Here is a 15,394-nt window from a genome sequence, read left to right as displayed (position 1 = left end):
AGCGTGCCCCAAAAGGATAGCTGGGTAAAATACTATGTATAGAAAACCTGCTTCCTTTAAAACTTGCTTTAAGTGTATCTTTCCATGCGGGGAAAGTTTTTAGAACCAGTTTTTAGAACTGGTGTATTATTTTCACACCTTTTAGGCAGTGTTCTTTAGAAGTATTTGTGCCCGAAGGCTGTGTTTAGTACTGCTGGGGGGGAGTGGTTTTGGTTGGTTTGTTTGTTTTCTTGTGTACACTTCTTGCAATAAAGCTGGGAGATGATCTTGTGTACCTAAGTATAAATTGGTTACACTGGTGTCTTTTAAAAGCTGAACTTTTCTCTCTGCAGGTGCACCTGTAGAGACTTCTCCAGAGGAGCAGACAGCCTCTTGTGAAGGTAATTGTTTTCATGTTCTGACAGTATGCAATGCAGCTCCATTAAACATGATTTTTAAAAAATTATTGCAAAGAATCTCCTTTGTAAAAATCCCTGTGAACCTCTTTCAATCGCCATCCTCTTTATCCTCGTACTACTGTTGTAAGGCAAGGTGGTTATATGTGGTTATTTACAATTTTATAGCCAGTCGAGCAAGGCACAAGAAGACTCAGTGGTTTATTGAAGGTTATAAAGCTTGCATGAAGCAGAATGTTTAAAATCGAATCTGTATATTAAATAGCATTGGCAAGCACCCAGATATCTGAACTATCCTTATACTAATTTAGTCACTTTGTTATTCTTTGTTCTTTGCATGATCAGGGTAAATAGGTGTCCTTAATGATTCCTTTATTTTTTTCCTTTTTTCTCCCCTAGGTTCAAATGCTGCTGTTAACATGGAAATTTCAGAATCTGTTGGTAAGATGAAAATTGTTTCATTTCTCTATGATAAAACTATAAAATTTGCTGAATCATTGCAAACAAAATTGAATACCACCTTACTGAGCCTTTGCATTTTTGGTCCTAACTAATTCTGTGGTGCCTTTACGTAGATTAGGAGAGAGGTAATTGAAGAGTAGGATGCATTGTCAGGTGCAGTTGGATTACCTGGACACTGAAAAAGGATCAGTGCGTTATTACAAAATAGTCCCATTAATATGTGTGAAATGGTGATTAACAAAAACACATTCCAGTGATCAGTGATATGAGCAATCAGAACATGGAAATTGTGTATTCCTCCTTGTGTTTGTATGGCTTTTGAGAGAACTTACACCATTATCTCTCTTGTTTCTTTTTAAACATACGGTAGCGTGTGTATGTGGATTCAGACTGGCATGATTGGTTTTTTCCTTCTAAAATTGTTGCCTTCTTGAAACAGAAGTCTCTTAATCCCTGCAAATCATAGTTTTCTGATGTCAGCACACAAGCTGGTTTGAAAGCTCCTGGTAATAATAATTTCAAAGACCATCATCAGTTGCCCATTTTTATACAGGAAGACATTAACAGACTGGAGAGTTGAAGGCTTTTGATTGCATCTTTGGGGTAGGGGCTTTTTTCCATAGTTACTGCTTTTAATTTCATTATCTATTTGAATAAATCTAACTGGTTAATTTTTAGTGGAAAATGGAGAGACAGAAATGTCCCCTGAAGAGTCCTGGGACCACAAAGAAGAAACAAGTGAAGCAGAGCTAGGAGGTGGTTCTGCAGGGGACGCAGGGCCTTCTGAAGAAAGCGCTCAGGAAATGATGGAAGAGGAGGAGGAAATACCAAAACCGAAATCTGTTGTAGCACCGCCAGGAGCTCCTAAGAAAGAGCACGTAAATGTAGTATTCATTGGGCACGTAGGTGAGTAGTAAGTGAACGTGAAGTAATGGGATCTTTGTTGTGTATTATCTGGAACTCGGAGGATTAGAAATTAGTCCTGCTCTTTGTAGGGATACATGTATTCACCGTGTCTTCATGTTAATAGGAACATTCATTCTAATGAAGTTGCCCTGGAAAAGTTAAAAAACTGGAAAAGAGTCTTTCAGGTGTAGGGTGCCAAGGATAGAGCGCTGGTGTTCTCTCACGTACAGCAGTGTCTGTGTTCGTGATTTCTCAGGTACCTGCTCTGTTGAGTGCTGAAGCGACATACCTGTCCTTATGATCCCAAGAACAAAATCAGAAAGCAGTGCTGCTTTTCTGCTTGTTTTACATATTTTCGAAGGTTTCTTATTATTTGTTATTAAATCCAAAATTATTATTCAAAATATTAAAAACTGTAAAGCTACCAACGACCAATGAACATAATTCAGGGTTAAAAGAAGTAAAATTTCCCACGTGAATAGTTTCAACAAGCTTCAGAAAAAACTTGTAAGAGGTGTTAAAAGTTAGAAGAATTATTGAATCAGAAGTTCCACAGCAAATTCTCTATTTTCACTTTTCTAGTTTCTTAGCACCTGGAAAGTACTGTAACTCAGTCCTCAGGTGAGTTCAGAAGGGGATCACACCTAGCAAAGAGGCAGTGGGCAGAGGTCTTGAGGAGCAGCCTGCAGAAGTCAGGGACAAAGGGGAGGGGAAGCAGAGAAAGGACTTTTGCAAGAGCTTAACCCCTGCTTTTGCTGGATCACTGCTGGTGGAGGGTCTTTTTGTTATAGATGATGCCAAGTTTATATGTATGAAAAACAGATTTTTTCGAAATTCAGTGTAATTGAACAGACAATGAATTACTATGGAAACAAGGGAAGCTGAGAGACGCTTCAAAAAACTTAGAGTGAAATTAAATCATTGGAAATTATTTCATTTGGAAATAACTTAGATACCTTGTTCATAATTGGTCTGTTCTTTTTCTAGGATTTTCTTTTAAAGTATGAATGACCTTTTTTTTGTTTTGTTTTTAGATGCTGGCAAGTCAACTATTGGGGGACAAATAATGTAAGGAAACCTAAAATTTTTAGATTTACTGTTCTTTCTTGTCAATTAAATGCATTAAGTAAAATGAATATTTTCTTCATGGCTTTAATCAGGATAGTTTAATATTTTTTAAAATAAAATGTTACTCTCCCTGTCAATTTAGGTACTTACTGTCTTTGGATTTCATTAATTCCAGCAGATCTAATCTTATTGCTTGTAAGAGTTTCACTTACTTAATGCAAACAACTATGCAAAAGCATACAGCTGAATCCCTTTCTTAGAACATGACTCTTTTTCTTCATAATTTCAAAACGCTGTTTGAAACTGCTTTATAACCTTTATTAAACTTTGTCCTTTTTGTGAAAAATAATAAAAAAACCCCCTTATTCCCTGGTGCTGTCATTATCAGGCATCACTTGATATTAAAATTATAATGGTTAATCATTTAAATCTATTTTAGAAACAGTATCTAGAGACTGCAATATTTTTGAGACAAAAGTAAATAAATGGAGCTAGGTCTACAGTGTGAAAAAAAATAAGAAAGTAATACATGAAGAGAGAAATGGTGTCCCGCTGATGCAATGTATTTCTGTGATTTTAAAACAATATTCTCAGCAAAAGTGGGAGGTCTTTGTCTTGGCATTTTCATCTTGTTTTGTTTTGACCAAGCTGGAATGTTGGAATTGTCACGCTGCATTTAACCTTGTCATTCATCCTACAGCAAATTAGCATTTTATGATCTGGTGTGTCTGAGTGTTCTCAACCTGTTCTCAACACTCTCACCTGTGCGTTACGCTCCCAAACCTTTTTGCGGTCTTTCAGTTTTGCAGGCTATCCCTTTGTTGCAAGGGCAGAAAAAAAATTTGATGCTTGTACTAACTGTCATTAACCCTTTATTTACTATTATCATGAATTTTCCTTATAAACTAAGCAGGTTACTGTTAATAGAAGATCAGGTATAAATATCTTAGGGAAAAATATGAAAGTTTTAATATAAGAAAACCATACACTACTCACTCCTTTCATAACTGAAGGATCTCTCTTAGAATATCAGTTTCCTTGTTCTGTCTAAAAAGAACAAAGTGAAAAATACGTTTTGTTACATTTCGGAAGTGTGGACAGAGTTGTGAAGAATTCTCCTATGACAAATTTTACTTAATTTTGAAATACTGAATTAGTCTCAGAAACGATCTTAACAGATGTAGTTCCTTTTTCAAACTTGCCTTTTAGAACATTTTACAATCAGAATTAAAAAAAAAGACATTGCTCGTACTTCTGCTAGAGTGGTACTGGTGTACCTTTACCTGTCAGATTATGGTGTGGCTTTTTGTGGAGAAAAAATGCCACTGCTGCTCACATCAGACTGTTCCAGTTTTTCAGAGTTTTTCAAAATAATCTGTAGGGGTTGTATAAGTATTTAACTATTTGGAACTATGTTTCTGCTTATGTAAAATTGCACTTTGTTCCTCCCCTTTCTTAGGTATTTGACAGGAATGGTTGACAAAAGAACACTTGAAAAATATGAAAGAGAAGCTAAAGAGAAGAACAGAGAAACATGGTATGAACTTACTGAAGATAACAGCGTGCTTTTCTCTTTGTGCTGTGATGAATACGGGAAGCTGGCTTTCAGTCTCTGTCCCTATGGCACTGGCTTCCTGCTGGAATGGGTTTCATGTGCGGGGGAAGGCATGTCTTGTTTTCCTCCACTATTTTAACTAAAACTATACAAAACAGTGCGACTCATATTGGAACAGGTTTTGCTGCTCCGATGCTTTGGTAAACCTACTTGGTAAAAGGGAATACAAGGCAGACGCTTTACTCGGGCAGCTTCTTGGGGTCATTCTGTCTGTATGTTTTTAACCTGTAAGCACCAGAGAGAGATCTGAGGGACAGAGATTAAAGCTGTCAGTTTGCAGACTTGAGGAGACAGTGAGTAAATAGTTTTGACTGCCACCTTTTATCTCATTTTTATATGAATAAAGAGAGGGTCCCCAGTTCTTCAGTTTCCTCCAGGCAAGATGAAGCTGCTATCGTGTGGATTTCTTGCAGGCCTCTTGCTTGTTCTGGGTTTTGTTGTTGTCTTTTGGTTGGTTGCTTTAGTGTGTATGTGTGCGTATACACAGCACATATAGCAGCCGGCTTTCTCTTTCAAATAACTCATGGAAAATGTCTTTACCTTTTAGAAACTTTCCCATTTTGGCTGTGCTGGAGGCAAATAGGGGTTCAAAGGCCTCTGGAAAGGAAGCAGCTAAAGACTTCCGCAGGGGTAGAGCAGCAGTGGAGAATTCAAGGCGTGGGCATTGACATGAACTAACTGGATTGTGTGTGAGAGGGGGGGATAGAAAAGGTGATAGCCTTTTTATTAGGCAAGCATCATCCCTCTGTGGAAGTTGACCATAGTAACAAGTATGTCAAGATCTTCCTCAAAAAACCTGGACATCTTGAAAAACATATTTCCTCTTTGCCCTCCTCTCTTAGAGAGTGAGTTGTAGGAAGTGCCCCTTTGAATGCTATTTTTATTCTTTAAAATACTTCATGATATACAAAGAAAGTATGATGTACCTCTGTGGCATTACCAAAGATCTTGGTAGCTTCTGAAGTTGAGAATCTTGAGCAGTTTTATTTTGTGATTCAGAAGATTCTATACTGTGGTGCAGAGTTGACATTTCAGTCAGAACTGCATCCTTCCCTAAAAAACCCTCTGTGCAAAAAGGACTTCCCATCCAGCTACCACACGTAAATTCCTGCTTGACTGTTGCTAGCTGAGTAAAACCTGACCTTTGGATTGGCTGAAATCTTCCAGAAACACAGGCCGTGCTGAAGGTTACAGCACATAGGAGCACACGTACTGGTAAACCCAGAAGACATCGCCTAGCACGCTATCTAGACCTCAGCCAGTGAAAAGTAGCTGCTGCCTGGGGACGTCTGTGATTATGTGTCTGTAATTCCCAATGGTTAGTGCCTTTTCTGACTCGGAAACCTCTTGAGCTGGAAAGGACATCGTTGTGTTTAACAGTCCCCAACGCTCCCTCCCTGGTCGGCTGGGTTGACAGTGGCTCCTCAGACGCCATCCAGTCAATAGAAAAGACAAGCTAAAGATCTTTATACGCTGCTGTTAATGGTGCGAAAATACTGGTATGCTAAGCCAGTCTAGTGTAGTTATTACTCCTTTTCTTCTCTTTATTGAGACTATTAACTTTTTTCTCTCCTTTCTGTTCAACTGTTTTCACAAAAATGCTGAAGGAGCTAAATAATCTTTCTTTGAAATTTCAGTTCATCTGTCTCACTTAAATCTAACTTGTTTGTCAGTGGCCAATGGGATACAATTAGGAGGGGACAACAGCTGATATGATCGGTGTCAAAGATAGGTGAATAAATGTGGTGTTTATTTCATAGACAACTTCTGTTTAATATGTGCGAATAAATGAGAACTAATAATAAGAGTTCTCATCATGTGAATATGTGCAAATTTTAACTAATTTTTTAGGTAATTCTGCCAAGAAAGAGGAATTGTTTTATATTTGATCCAGAGATGTTTCTCAAACTGAGGCAAAGCTTAAAGTATTTGAGGTTAGATAATACCTGGAGAATTTAGTAATTGAAAATTGGTTTTTAGAATTGCATCCTTCTAGGAAAGTGAGGGAGAGCTCGCACTGGGCACTACAGCTCACTATAAATAGGCAAAATATTCAATAAAAAGTCACTGTTGGTCTTGGAAATGCTTAAGCTTAGTAATGCTGAAGTTGTTAGAATAGTTGAACAGAAAAAACCCCTTTTTTTGATGAACAAATCATTATACATAAATTTAGTAACAATCAATACAAAAATAGAATATTTGGGTTGGTTGGTTTTTTTTTTTAGGTACCTTTCATGGGCCTTAGACACAAACCAAGAAGAACGAGACAAAGGTAAAACAGTAGAAGTGGGTCGTGCCTATTTTGAAACTGAGAAGAAACACTTCACTATTCTAGATGCTCCTGGACATAAGAGCTTTGTTCCAAATATGATTGGTGGGGCTTCTCAGGCTGATCTTGCTGTGCTGGTAAGGACAAAGCAGATTCTTGTATTTTGGCTCTACTGTTAAGCTTTCCATTTTTACTTTTTGCTTGTCGTTTACTCTTTTGGTTAGCTACAGCGGGCAAAATTTTCAAATCTGAAGTCTACCAAGTTGAGTGGTTTTTAGAGTAACTCAGCAGCTTCATTAAATTGTCCGCTGGTATCGTGTGATGTTATGTATCTCAGTGCAGAAAGTCATGGGTAACGTTGAGGATACAGCAGTGCATTTTGAAAGCTTTTACTAGTTTGGACTACCCAAAGTTATTTTTGAATAAGGCTGTATTACCCGTTGTTGATTGTTCTGTTGAGAGAATTGTAGAACTTTCATTAAATTGCTTTTTATTTTTAAATAGGTTATTTCTGCAAGAAAAGGAGAGTTTGAAACTGGGTTTGAGAAAGGTGGACAAACAAGAGAACATGCCATGTTAGCAAAAACAGCAGGTGTAAAACATTTGATAGTTCTTATTAATAAAATGGATGATCCAACTGTAAACTGGAGTAATGAAAGGTGAGTTTAATATTAAAAAAAGTAATATTCATTAAAAGAAACTGAAATAAAGTAATTCCTAAGTAATTTCATCATCTCATTTAAACACCGCATTTTTGCTGAAAGAATGGTGGGCTGGCAGACTGAACACGCTGGCTATCAACACTGCAGCAGAAAAAGCAGCACAGTGCCTAGGACAGTGCTCTGCGTTGAGCCTGGGGTTCTGTGCTACTTTGAAACGTTCCCTTCAGCTGTTTGGATCCGCGCCGCCGTATCGAGTGTATCCCCGCGTTCAAACAGAGTGTGCTGGTTGACTTGGAAACTTTATGCTGAACCTAAAAGGAAGCAGTTCTGTCTGCAGTGGTTTCCTATGCCAGATTCTTGACTGGTTGGCCATGCTTCTGCTGAACTCCTAGTTTAGATTTGGTGAGAACAGTATTATCCTGTTCACCTTATGTGTCTACCCTGTGTTATTTGGAATTGTTCTTTTATGATAAGCTGAAATGAGTAAGCAAATAGTATATCAAAGTGCTTTGTGATTAGAGGCTGAGAAGGGGGAGGGAGGGAATCCTGCTAGGTAAAAATAATGAAAAGTCAATATCTACTATTTAAATAAGGCAGAAAAGAATAACAAAGACCTTTTTATTAACACTCAGATGTTACTAAAGGCTTTTAATTTTCCAAACTCATGTCTTTTTATGGCTTCTGTCACATCTTTCTTCTCACCCCTTTAAGCTGGATGCTAAAAAGTGTTATTTAGTCCTTCCCCAGAAATACTTGTGTAATGACAGGACACAAATGACAGTTTTCTCACACAGTGTAATAAGAAGAGATGTCAGAGAACTTGCTGTCAAGAGTCGTGGAAGTTTTTGTGGAAAGCTGTGGGGGACTGTGCAACCTTACAGCATCAGCCTTGTTTTAAGGCAGCAGAATAAGGCATGCCCAGTTGTGCTGTCTTGGTCCTGCCCTACCCTTCTGACATGACTGAATTCAGCTGAAACTGGCTGAAGGCAAGAAGTGTAATGGAAATAAATACCATTACATGTAGTATATATCATATATTTTCTATATATAAATATAGAAAGGTAGATAAATTTTGTGGGAGATTGGAGGAGACCAAGCCACTGCTAAAGGCAGAGCCTGCAGCATGACCTCAGGAGCTGCCTGCTCGTTCTGTCCTGCTGTCTGGCCTGGATCTCTTGCTTAAAAGCAGATGTGGCATATCTGCTTATGCAGCCCAGTATCTGAGGTCTACGGAGAAATATGGAGGCTTTATGGACCAGAGGAATGAGGGGCAACAGACAATACCAGTCTGTGCTGGAAGACTGGGGAAACGATGTGAATAGGCCACTAAACTTTATTAGATTTGCTTGCTGCTCAGAGAATAGAGTAATGGATGAAAATTAAATACCTGTATGTTTTTGTTGTCTTTTCTAAAGCACAGTATTATGTCATGCTTGAATAATTGAAACTTATCTTGATCTGCTTGTAATTTTAATAGATATGAGGAATGTAAAGAGAAACTGGTGCCATTTCTGAAGAAAGTTGGCTTCAATCCCAAAAAGGATATTCATTTCATGCCCTGCTCGGGACTGACGGGAGCGAACCTCAAAGAACAGTCAGAATTCTGTCCTTGGTATATGTATGTATCTTAAATTGAACATCTTGGATATTTGTTTGGCTATTTCAGTGAAAGTAAACACTACCGTGAAGCTAGGGAGAAGTATAGCCTGGTATATTGTAGCTGTCCTCTAACGTGTTTGAGGAAATACAGCCAAGCCAACAAGAACAGAGCCATGCAATGAGCCAAGGGAAAGCCTTTGCTTACTGCGAAGTATGGGAGGTAGCAGCCTCTGTAACAGCGTTAGCAGCGTTCTCTGGCTTTCAGTTCCACTGGTGTACTAGCCCTTGAATTTTCCAGAGATGATGCAGTTGACGTGTTGCAAGAATGAGCAATTGTTTGATGGGAGCAGTTTGCTTGAAGCTGTCCTATAATTAGCGACAAGCCATCTCTCTCACCGCGCGTCATGTCTGCCAGTATTGTTCACGGCAGTTAAAACCTATTAATGAAAATCGTGTTTGGACCTAATTATGGGTTTGTATTTCCAAAACATATTACACATCTAGCAAGATTCTCAAAGGAATAATTAATTTGTCTAAAATATGCCTGTAACATCATTTTAAAAGTACGTGCCCTTCCTGGGTATTCACGTGTTAGCTGGGGAAAAGTGGACACTAATGATGGGATGTTACGATAGATTTAAACTGTCTTAGAGGTCACTGTTCTTCATGATAACAGAATGAAAGTCATTAATTTTCTCGGACTGCATTTATCCATTCTGAGTAACTTTGAAACAGAAGGGTGCTCACGAGATTGTCTTCTGCTCTTTTAGTGGATTGCCATTTATTCCATACCTGGATAATTTGCCAAACTTCAGCCGTTCAGTTGATGGACCAATCAGGCTGCCAATTGTGGATAAATATAAGGTACAAATTAAAATAACAGGATTGAAATTATAAATGGACTTTTTTCAGAAAGCAGTAAATGGACTATTTACTGTATTTTTAGAGGGTATCTTTTTTTCTTTGATATGTCTTCATTTCTGACTGTAAAATAGAGGCAGGAAGGGGAAGTAAATAATTTTGGCATTATATGAGACTGAAAATCTGTAATCTTTCATGAGAACAGTTCCCAAAATGTTAAGTATAGCAGTGCTAAATAACTTGATAGGGTTAAGCAATTATACTTAGAGTTTAATCATAAATATAGCAGGCTCTTTAGAAAAAAGTTTTCAGAATTTCAATTTGTTTTTGTGAAGGATATGGGCACTGTGGTCCTTGGGAAGCTGGAGTCGGGCTCTATCTGCAAAGGACAACAGCTTGTGATGATGCCAAACAAGGTATGGTAAGGTTTAAAGATTAAAAAAATGTTACTACCCTAAAAAAAGAGCTTAATTCTTAAAAGTATTCATTACTTGAAATCAGAAAATTTTCTATTGCTCAGTCAAACACAGCTAAGCTTTAACGTTGTAGCTGGGTGATGTTTCCAGGCCTGTCTATAGGGTACTTCCTCAGCACTCAGAGCTCGGGTTGTCGCTCCTTGGTAAAGTCAATTGCTGGGCTACAACTCATCACAGTTTATTCGAACTACGTTTTGCTTTACATTTGTACAGTGGCCCACAAATCCTTTTTCCCTCTGTGGGTTAATACTGTTCAAAACTTTCCTTCTTTTTCCCCTTCTTTTCTTTTCCCCTACCCAAAGAGAACTAGGGAAAAATTTAAAGGATGCAGACAGTACACAGTACGTTCCAAGGAAAGACCGAAAGCTGGCTTTGGCTAAGAATAGTTGGTGTGGCAGGTAGACGGCTGTTCCCGAGTGCAGGATCACTCACTGTTTGGTGTTTGCTCAGAGTGTTCATTAATAGACATTTGGTATTTATTATCTTCTCCAGGAAATCTTGTAGAATCTTGGGATTCTAGGATTTCCTAGATTGCATTAATATTCAGACCATTGCATTTTGGATGTAAGGAGTCTAAACAACAATGTGGCTTTTGCGTTCTTCTCAGCAATATGCATCCATGGTCTCTCTCATCTCCAAGCTTTAAACCCATTTCTCTTAAATAGTGGATTTTTAAAAATTTGCTTTGCATTGACTATATACTATAGAATTACATTAGTACGTATGTGATTAAATATGCTATTTTAAATATTAGTAACTCATCACTCAGATATTTTAAATGTTTTGAAGCTTGCAGAACCAAATATAATCAACTCTAACTGTAATGGAACTATTCATTTAAATCCTGTTGTGGTAAAATAATTTTGTACCAGACTAAAATATTCACCATAGAAAACTGCATTTTTTGCTGTCTTTAAGCACAACGTGGAAGTTCTTGGAATCCTTTCTGATGATGTAGAAACGGATTCAGTAGCCCCAGGTGAAAATCTAAAGATCAGACTGAAGGGAATTGAAGAGGAAGAGATCCTTCCAGGATTTATTCTCTGTGATCCCAACAACTTGTGTCATTCCGGACGCACGTTTGATGCCCAGGTAGAATAACTAGTGTTTAATTGCTGTATAGGTGGGTAAAAAGCATTAAAATATTTTGCTTGTGTTTCACCAAATCTAGATGTCAGTAGTTTGAAGTTTCAGTTCAGATTTCTTCTTCACTATCGTGTCTCTAAACTGACAGTAACATACTTACCTAACACTGACATAATTTGAGTCATTAGAATATCATTTGTTTTGAATGTAACTTCTCAGTGAAGTTCTAGATGCCTACAATGGTGAAAGCAAGATCTTGTCAGGCCAATTCTTCAGTATTTGTCCTGCCGTATTATAAACAATTTATCGCCTATAAATTTTCTTTCTTTCACAAAAATTTGTTGTGTATTGTTCAACAATATAATTCAATTTAACATAGTTCTGTATTTGGTTATTCTCTGCTCTTTTACAATTGAAATGAGGAAAAATGCACCTATTTTTAATTGTTTTACAGATAGTGATAATTGAGCACAAATCCATTATCTGCCCAGGTTATAATGCTGTGCTGCACATCCACACCTGTATTGAGGAAGTTGAGATAACAGTAAGTGTCCTTTTAAGTTGTAATACGAATATTGACAATCTGTTGTTGGGGCGAGGAGTTCTGTCACGATGTATATCATGCAGCAAAGCTCCAGCCTTGAATGGAATCTTTGGTCAGTACCATAACACAACCAAAAATGGCTGTAACTGTTAGCATAAGCCTTCTGAAAAGTGCGCTAAGTCACAATTGACTCTCTTACGCAGCAATTTTTAAAAAAGTTTGTTTGCTTATTTATTTAGAGGTAGTTTCTTTCTTAGACCACTTCAGTTTTGTTCATAAAGAAAAAATAAGCCTTACTTTAGCACTCACAGCTATTTCCCTTATACAGGCCTTAATCTGCTTGGTAGACAAAAAAACAGGAGAAAAAAGTAAGACACGGCCCCGTTTTGTGAAACAAGATCAAGTATGCATTGCCCGTTTAAGGACAGCAGGAACTATCTGCCTTGAGACATTCAAAGATTTCCCTCAAATGGGTCGCTTTACCTTAAGAGACGAGGGTAAGACTCCTTGATCGACAGTTACTAACTTCTGCAAAAACACAGTTATTTGAAATAGGAGATCGTGTGTGACAATGAGGTATTAAAATGTTATTGAGTGAAAATCACTGTCTGGGTAACAATGGAAACATAAATCTAAGCAAAGGGTCTTGTGCAGAGCTAGTAGTGAAAAGTGTGTTCTATTTTAGAGGAATAAAGTACAGAAAAGTGCACTGAGAAACAAAGGTTGAATTTGGAAAAATTACCAGCACTGTTTCCTTAATGCACACTGGGATGTCCACCTACAGCATGGATACCATAGTTCCTTTATCTAAAATCAGAAAATATAAGGGGGGGGGGAGGGATTTATGTTGGGCTTTAACTTACGCTCACCCTGGTAAAACTCTTGGATTTGTGGGATGTGTTGAAAACAAGCTGTAAAAGCAGTGACCAGATCTGGTAGAGTGACTCTGCCTCGCCTTCGGTAGAGCAGGCGTTCGGAATGCACAGGGGATTCTCTACTGAGAAGAGCGAGTTCACTATTCTGAAGATTTTATTGTGCTATTAAAATACAATGGTGCTCTCATTCTACAGTGCAACAATTTATTCTCTGTATTATTTCTAATACTCTCAACAGCCTGTGTTTTTGGGGAAAGGTTTGGGGTTGTTTTCCTCATAGACTTACACATTCTTTTCACACTGTATGTAACTACTGTTTGTCTCCTTGTTCTAGGTAAGACCATTGCAATTGGAAAAGTTCTGAAACTGGTTCCAGAGAAGGACTAAGCATTTTTCTCAATGACCCCCGCACAATACTGTGAGGAAAATCGACTCTGCAAAAGCCTACTTCACACCGCCTTCTTATTTTCTGCCCATTGATAAACTTCTCCCCATATTTTGCAAAGACAAATTTCACAGCAAAGGTCCACATTATGTCAGCTTTCTCATATTGAGAGCTCTGCTATGCCACTGTTGAATTTTCCCAAAAAGATTTTTTTTTCTCCCAAATTCTGCTTCCTTGGAAAGATTCGGCAATAGCTTTGTAAGTGATGTGGACATAATTGCCTATAATTATGAAAATCTAAAGGATTTTTAATGTTTAATTTCCCCCCGCATATATATTAAGACCTCTTTTTTCCAGGCAGATCATTCAGAGTGTGCGAGTGTGTGTGCACATGTTACAAAGATGACTACCATGTTAATAAACTATTCAATTTGAAACCTTTTTCGGTATTTGAATTGCTTTTGAATAATGTTTTTTATCTGGATGTAACACAGTTGCATTAGCTTTTTAACTTTCCAGTAACCCAGAGACTCGGTTACTTGGACTTTTCTAAACTCCATAGCCTCCCTGCACACACAGTTTTAAATGAGGCAATTGGGCACTCAACCAAGTTTGTATTAAAATAATTAGGTTTGCCCCTTCCCTTTGTTGAATGCATTCTTAAAATTAAAAAACATTCATGCAGATGCGGCACCTTCATTAGCTCTACATTTGTTAATATCTTCAGCAAATTTAGGTTGACTTAACATCATTACTGGACACAGTAAGTCAATTTTCAAGGCTAGAACTACATATTGTGTCTTTATAAAAGTTTCAGCATTATTAAATTCTTAACTGCAGAAAATGCTAACACCCAGTAAATCAGTGAAACCTGCAAAAATCGAGACTCTGTGGCAATAGTGCCTATTAGTATTTATAAGAGCTGCATTTTGTGGGAGAACTGGGCCAATGAAAAAGTGCCAGTTATGTAAGTTACTCAGTTCGCCCTGTCTTTAGAGGGCTGGATAATCCTTGCTGTTTTAAAGATCAGTCTGAACTGAGAGACAGAAAGACTATTTAAATCCCTAAGAGTTTGCACATACTGAAATATGGGAGGGTCACAATCAAGCACAGTCTGTAAATTTTTGCATATCAAAAAGCAGTGTAAGCTTATGAGGACCAGTGAAGTTTTTCTTGAGAAATTAGAGCAAAACTGATTCAAAATAAAGCTTACTCAGAACAACTTGAAGGAGCTGCATAATGAAACCCTGTTTAGCTGCACTTTGAAAGTGGGCTGTCTACAATTGCTATCCTGATTCTAACAGTTAGGATGAAGGCTAATAGATTTTTTTTTCATTTTCCCAGAGTATTAGTAGTAAGTATTAAAAGGTATCTTCAGAACTTCTTCAGAATGTCTTAAACTAAACACTTGCAGTTGTACAATTGTGGTGAGCCCATCTCCCCCAAAAGTTTACAGTCTAGTGACTGTATCTGAATTCACAGATAACTCAAAACTGAAACAGATTTACCTTTTTGGGGTTTTTTTGGTTTTGTTTGTTTCTTTGTAACTGTGGAACTCCCATTCATTTCACTTACAGCTACATTGTATGGACAGGAGAAGTTATTGTCCTTCAGTTTCATATGACTACACTTGTAGCTACCGTAATGCATGGAATTTAAATAAATTTTATTATGTCTGCAAATCTCTGGGCTTTTATTTTTTTTTTTTTGTAAATCAGAGTTTAAAAGTAACTTTTTTTTCTTTCCCCTACCAAGTGAACAAAACCCACAGTTCCTTGGATCTTAAACTAATGAAGATACTAAAAACCAAAGAAACTTGCTGTCTTGTTCACATTCTGGACTGACTTAAGATTTCCACATACCTGACTGCTTGCTTGAAGTAAGCTCATGGATTTGAAATTTGCAAAGACCGTTACTGGAGAATATTTACAGTTAGATTCCTAAATTGTTAGAGCTTTCAAAACTTTTTTTTTAAGCATTGAAGTGTACCTCAAGACTCCATGATGCTCCAGTAGAATTTTTCCGCTTTTGAGCAAACTTAATGAGGCATTCTGAAACTTCATTATTTTGAGGCTGGACTGAGTATTTATTATTAAACTGAAACATCATTTGGTGGGTTGAAATACCAATAGCTAGAAAGTCTGAGCATTTCCATTACTCATCCCATCTAGTGCATTTGATTACCATTTCC

General features: G+C 37.5%; 1 protein-coding gene across 1 annotated transcript; it reads left to right on the top strand.

Moving 5' to 3' along the window:
• Window positions 1-328: 328 nt before the first annotated feature.
• On the top strand, window positions 329-14,077 carry LOC104488923 (eukaryotic peptide chain release factor GTP-binding subunit ERF3A). The gene is made up of 14 exons (XM_010131025.1): window positions 329-380; window positions 795-836; window positions 1,536-1,763; window positions 2,798-2,831; window positions 4,291-4,368; window positions 6,672-6,852; window positions 7,220-7,374; window positions 8,855-8,995; window positions 9,747-9,840; window positions 10,173-10,253; window positions 11,232-11,405; window positions 11,854-11,943; window positions 12,272-12,440; window positions 13,153-14,077. Exons 2-14 carry the CDS (start codon window positions 815-817, stop codon window positions 13,203-13,205), a joined length of 1,500 nt encoding a protein of 499 aa, XP_010129327.1. The 5' UTR covers window positions 329-380; window positions 795-814; the 3' UTR covers window positions 13,206-14,077.
• Window positions 14,078-15,394: the final 1,317 nt, after the last annotated feature.

Source organism: Buceros rhinoceros, unplaced genomic scaffold, assembly GCF_000710305.1.
Source record: "Buceros rhinoceros silvestris isolate BGI_N320 unplaced genomic scaffold, ASM71030v1 scaffold44610, whole genome shotgun sequence".
In the NCBI taxonomy this organism is placed as follows: domain Eukaryota; kingdom Metazoa; phylum Chordata; class Aves; order Bucerotiformes; family Bucerotidae; genus Buceros; species Buceros rhinoceros.
Note: the sequence above shows the minus strand (reverse complement) of the source record. Positions and strands in the feature narration are given on the sequence as shown.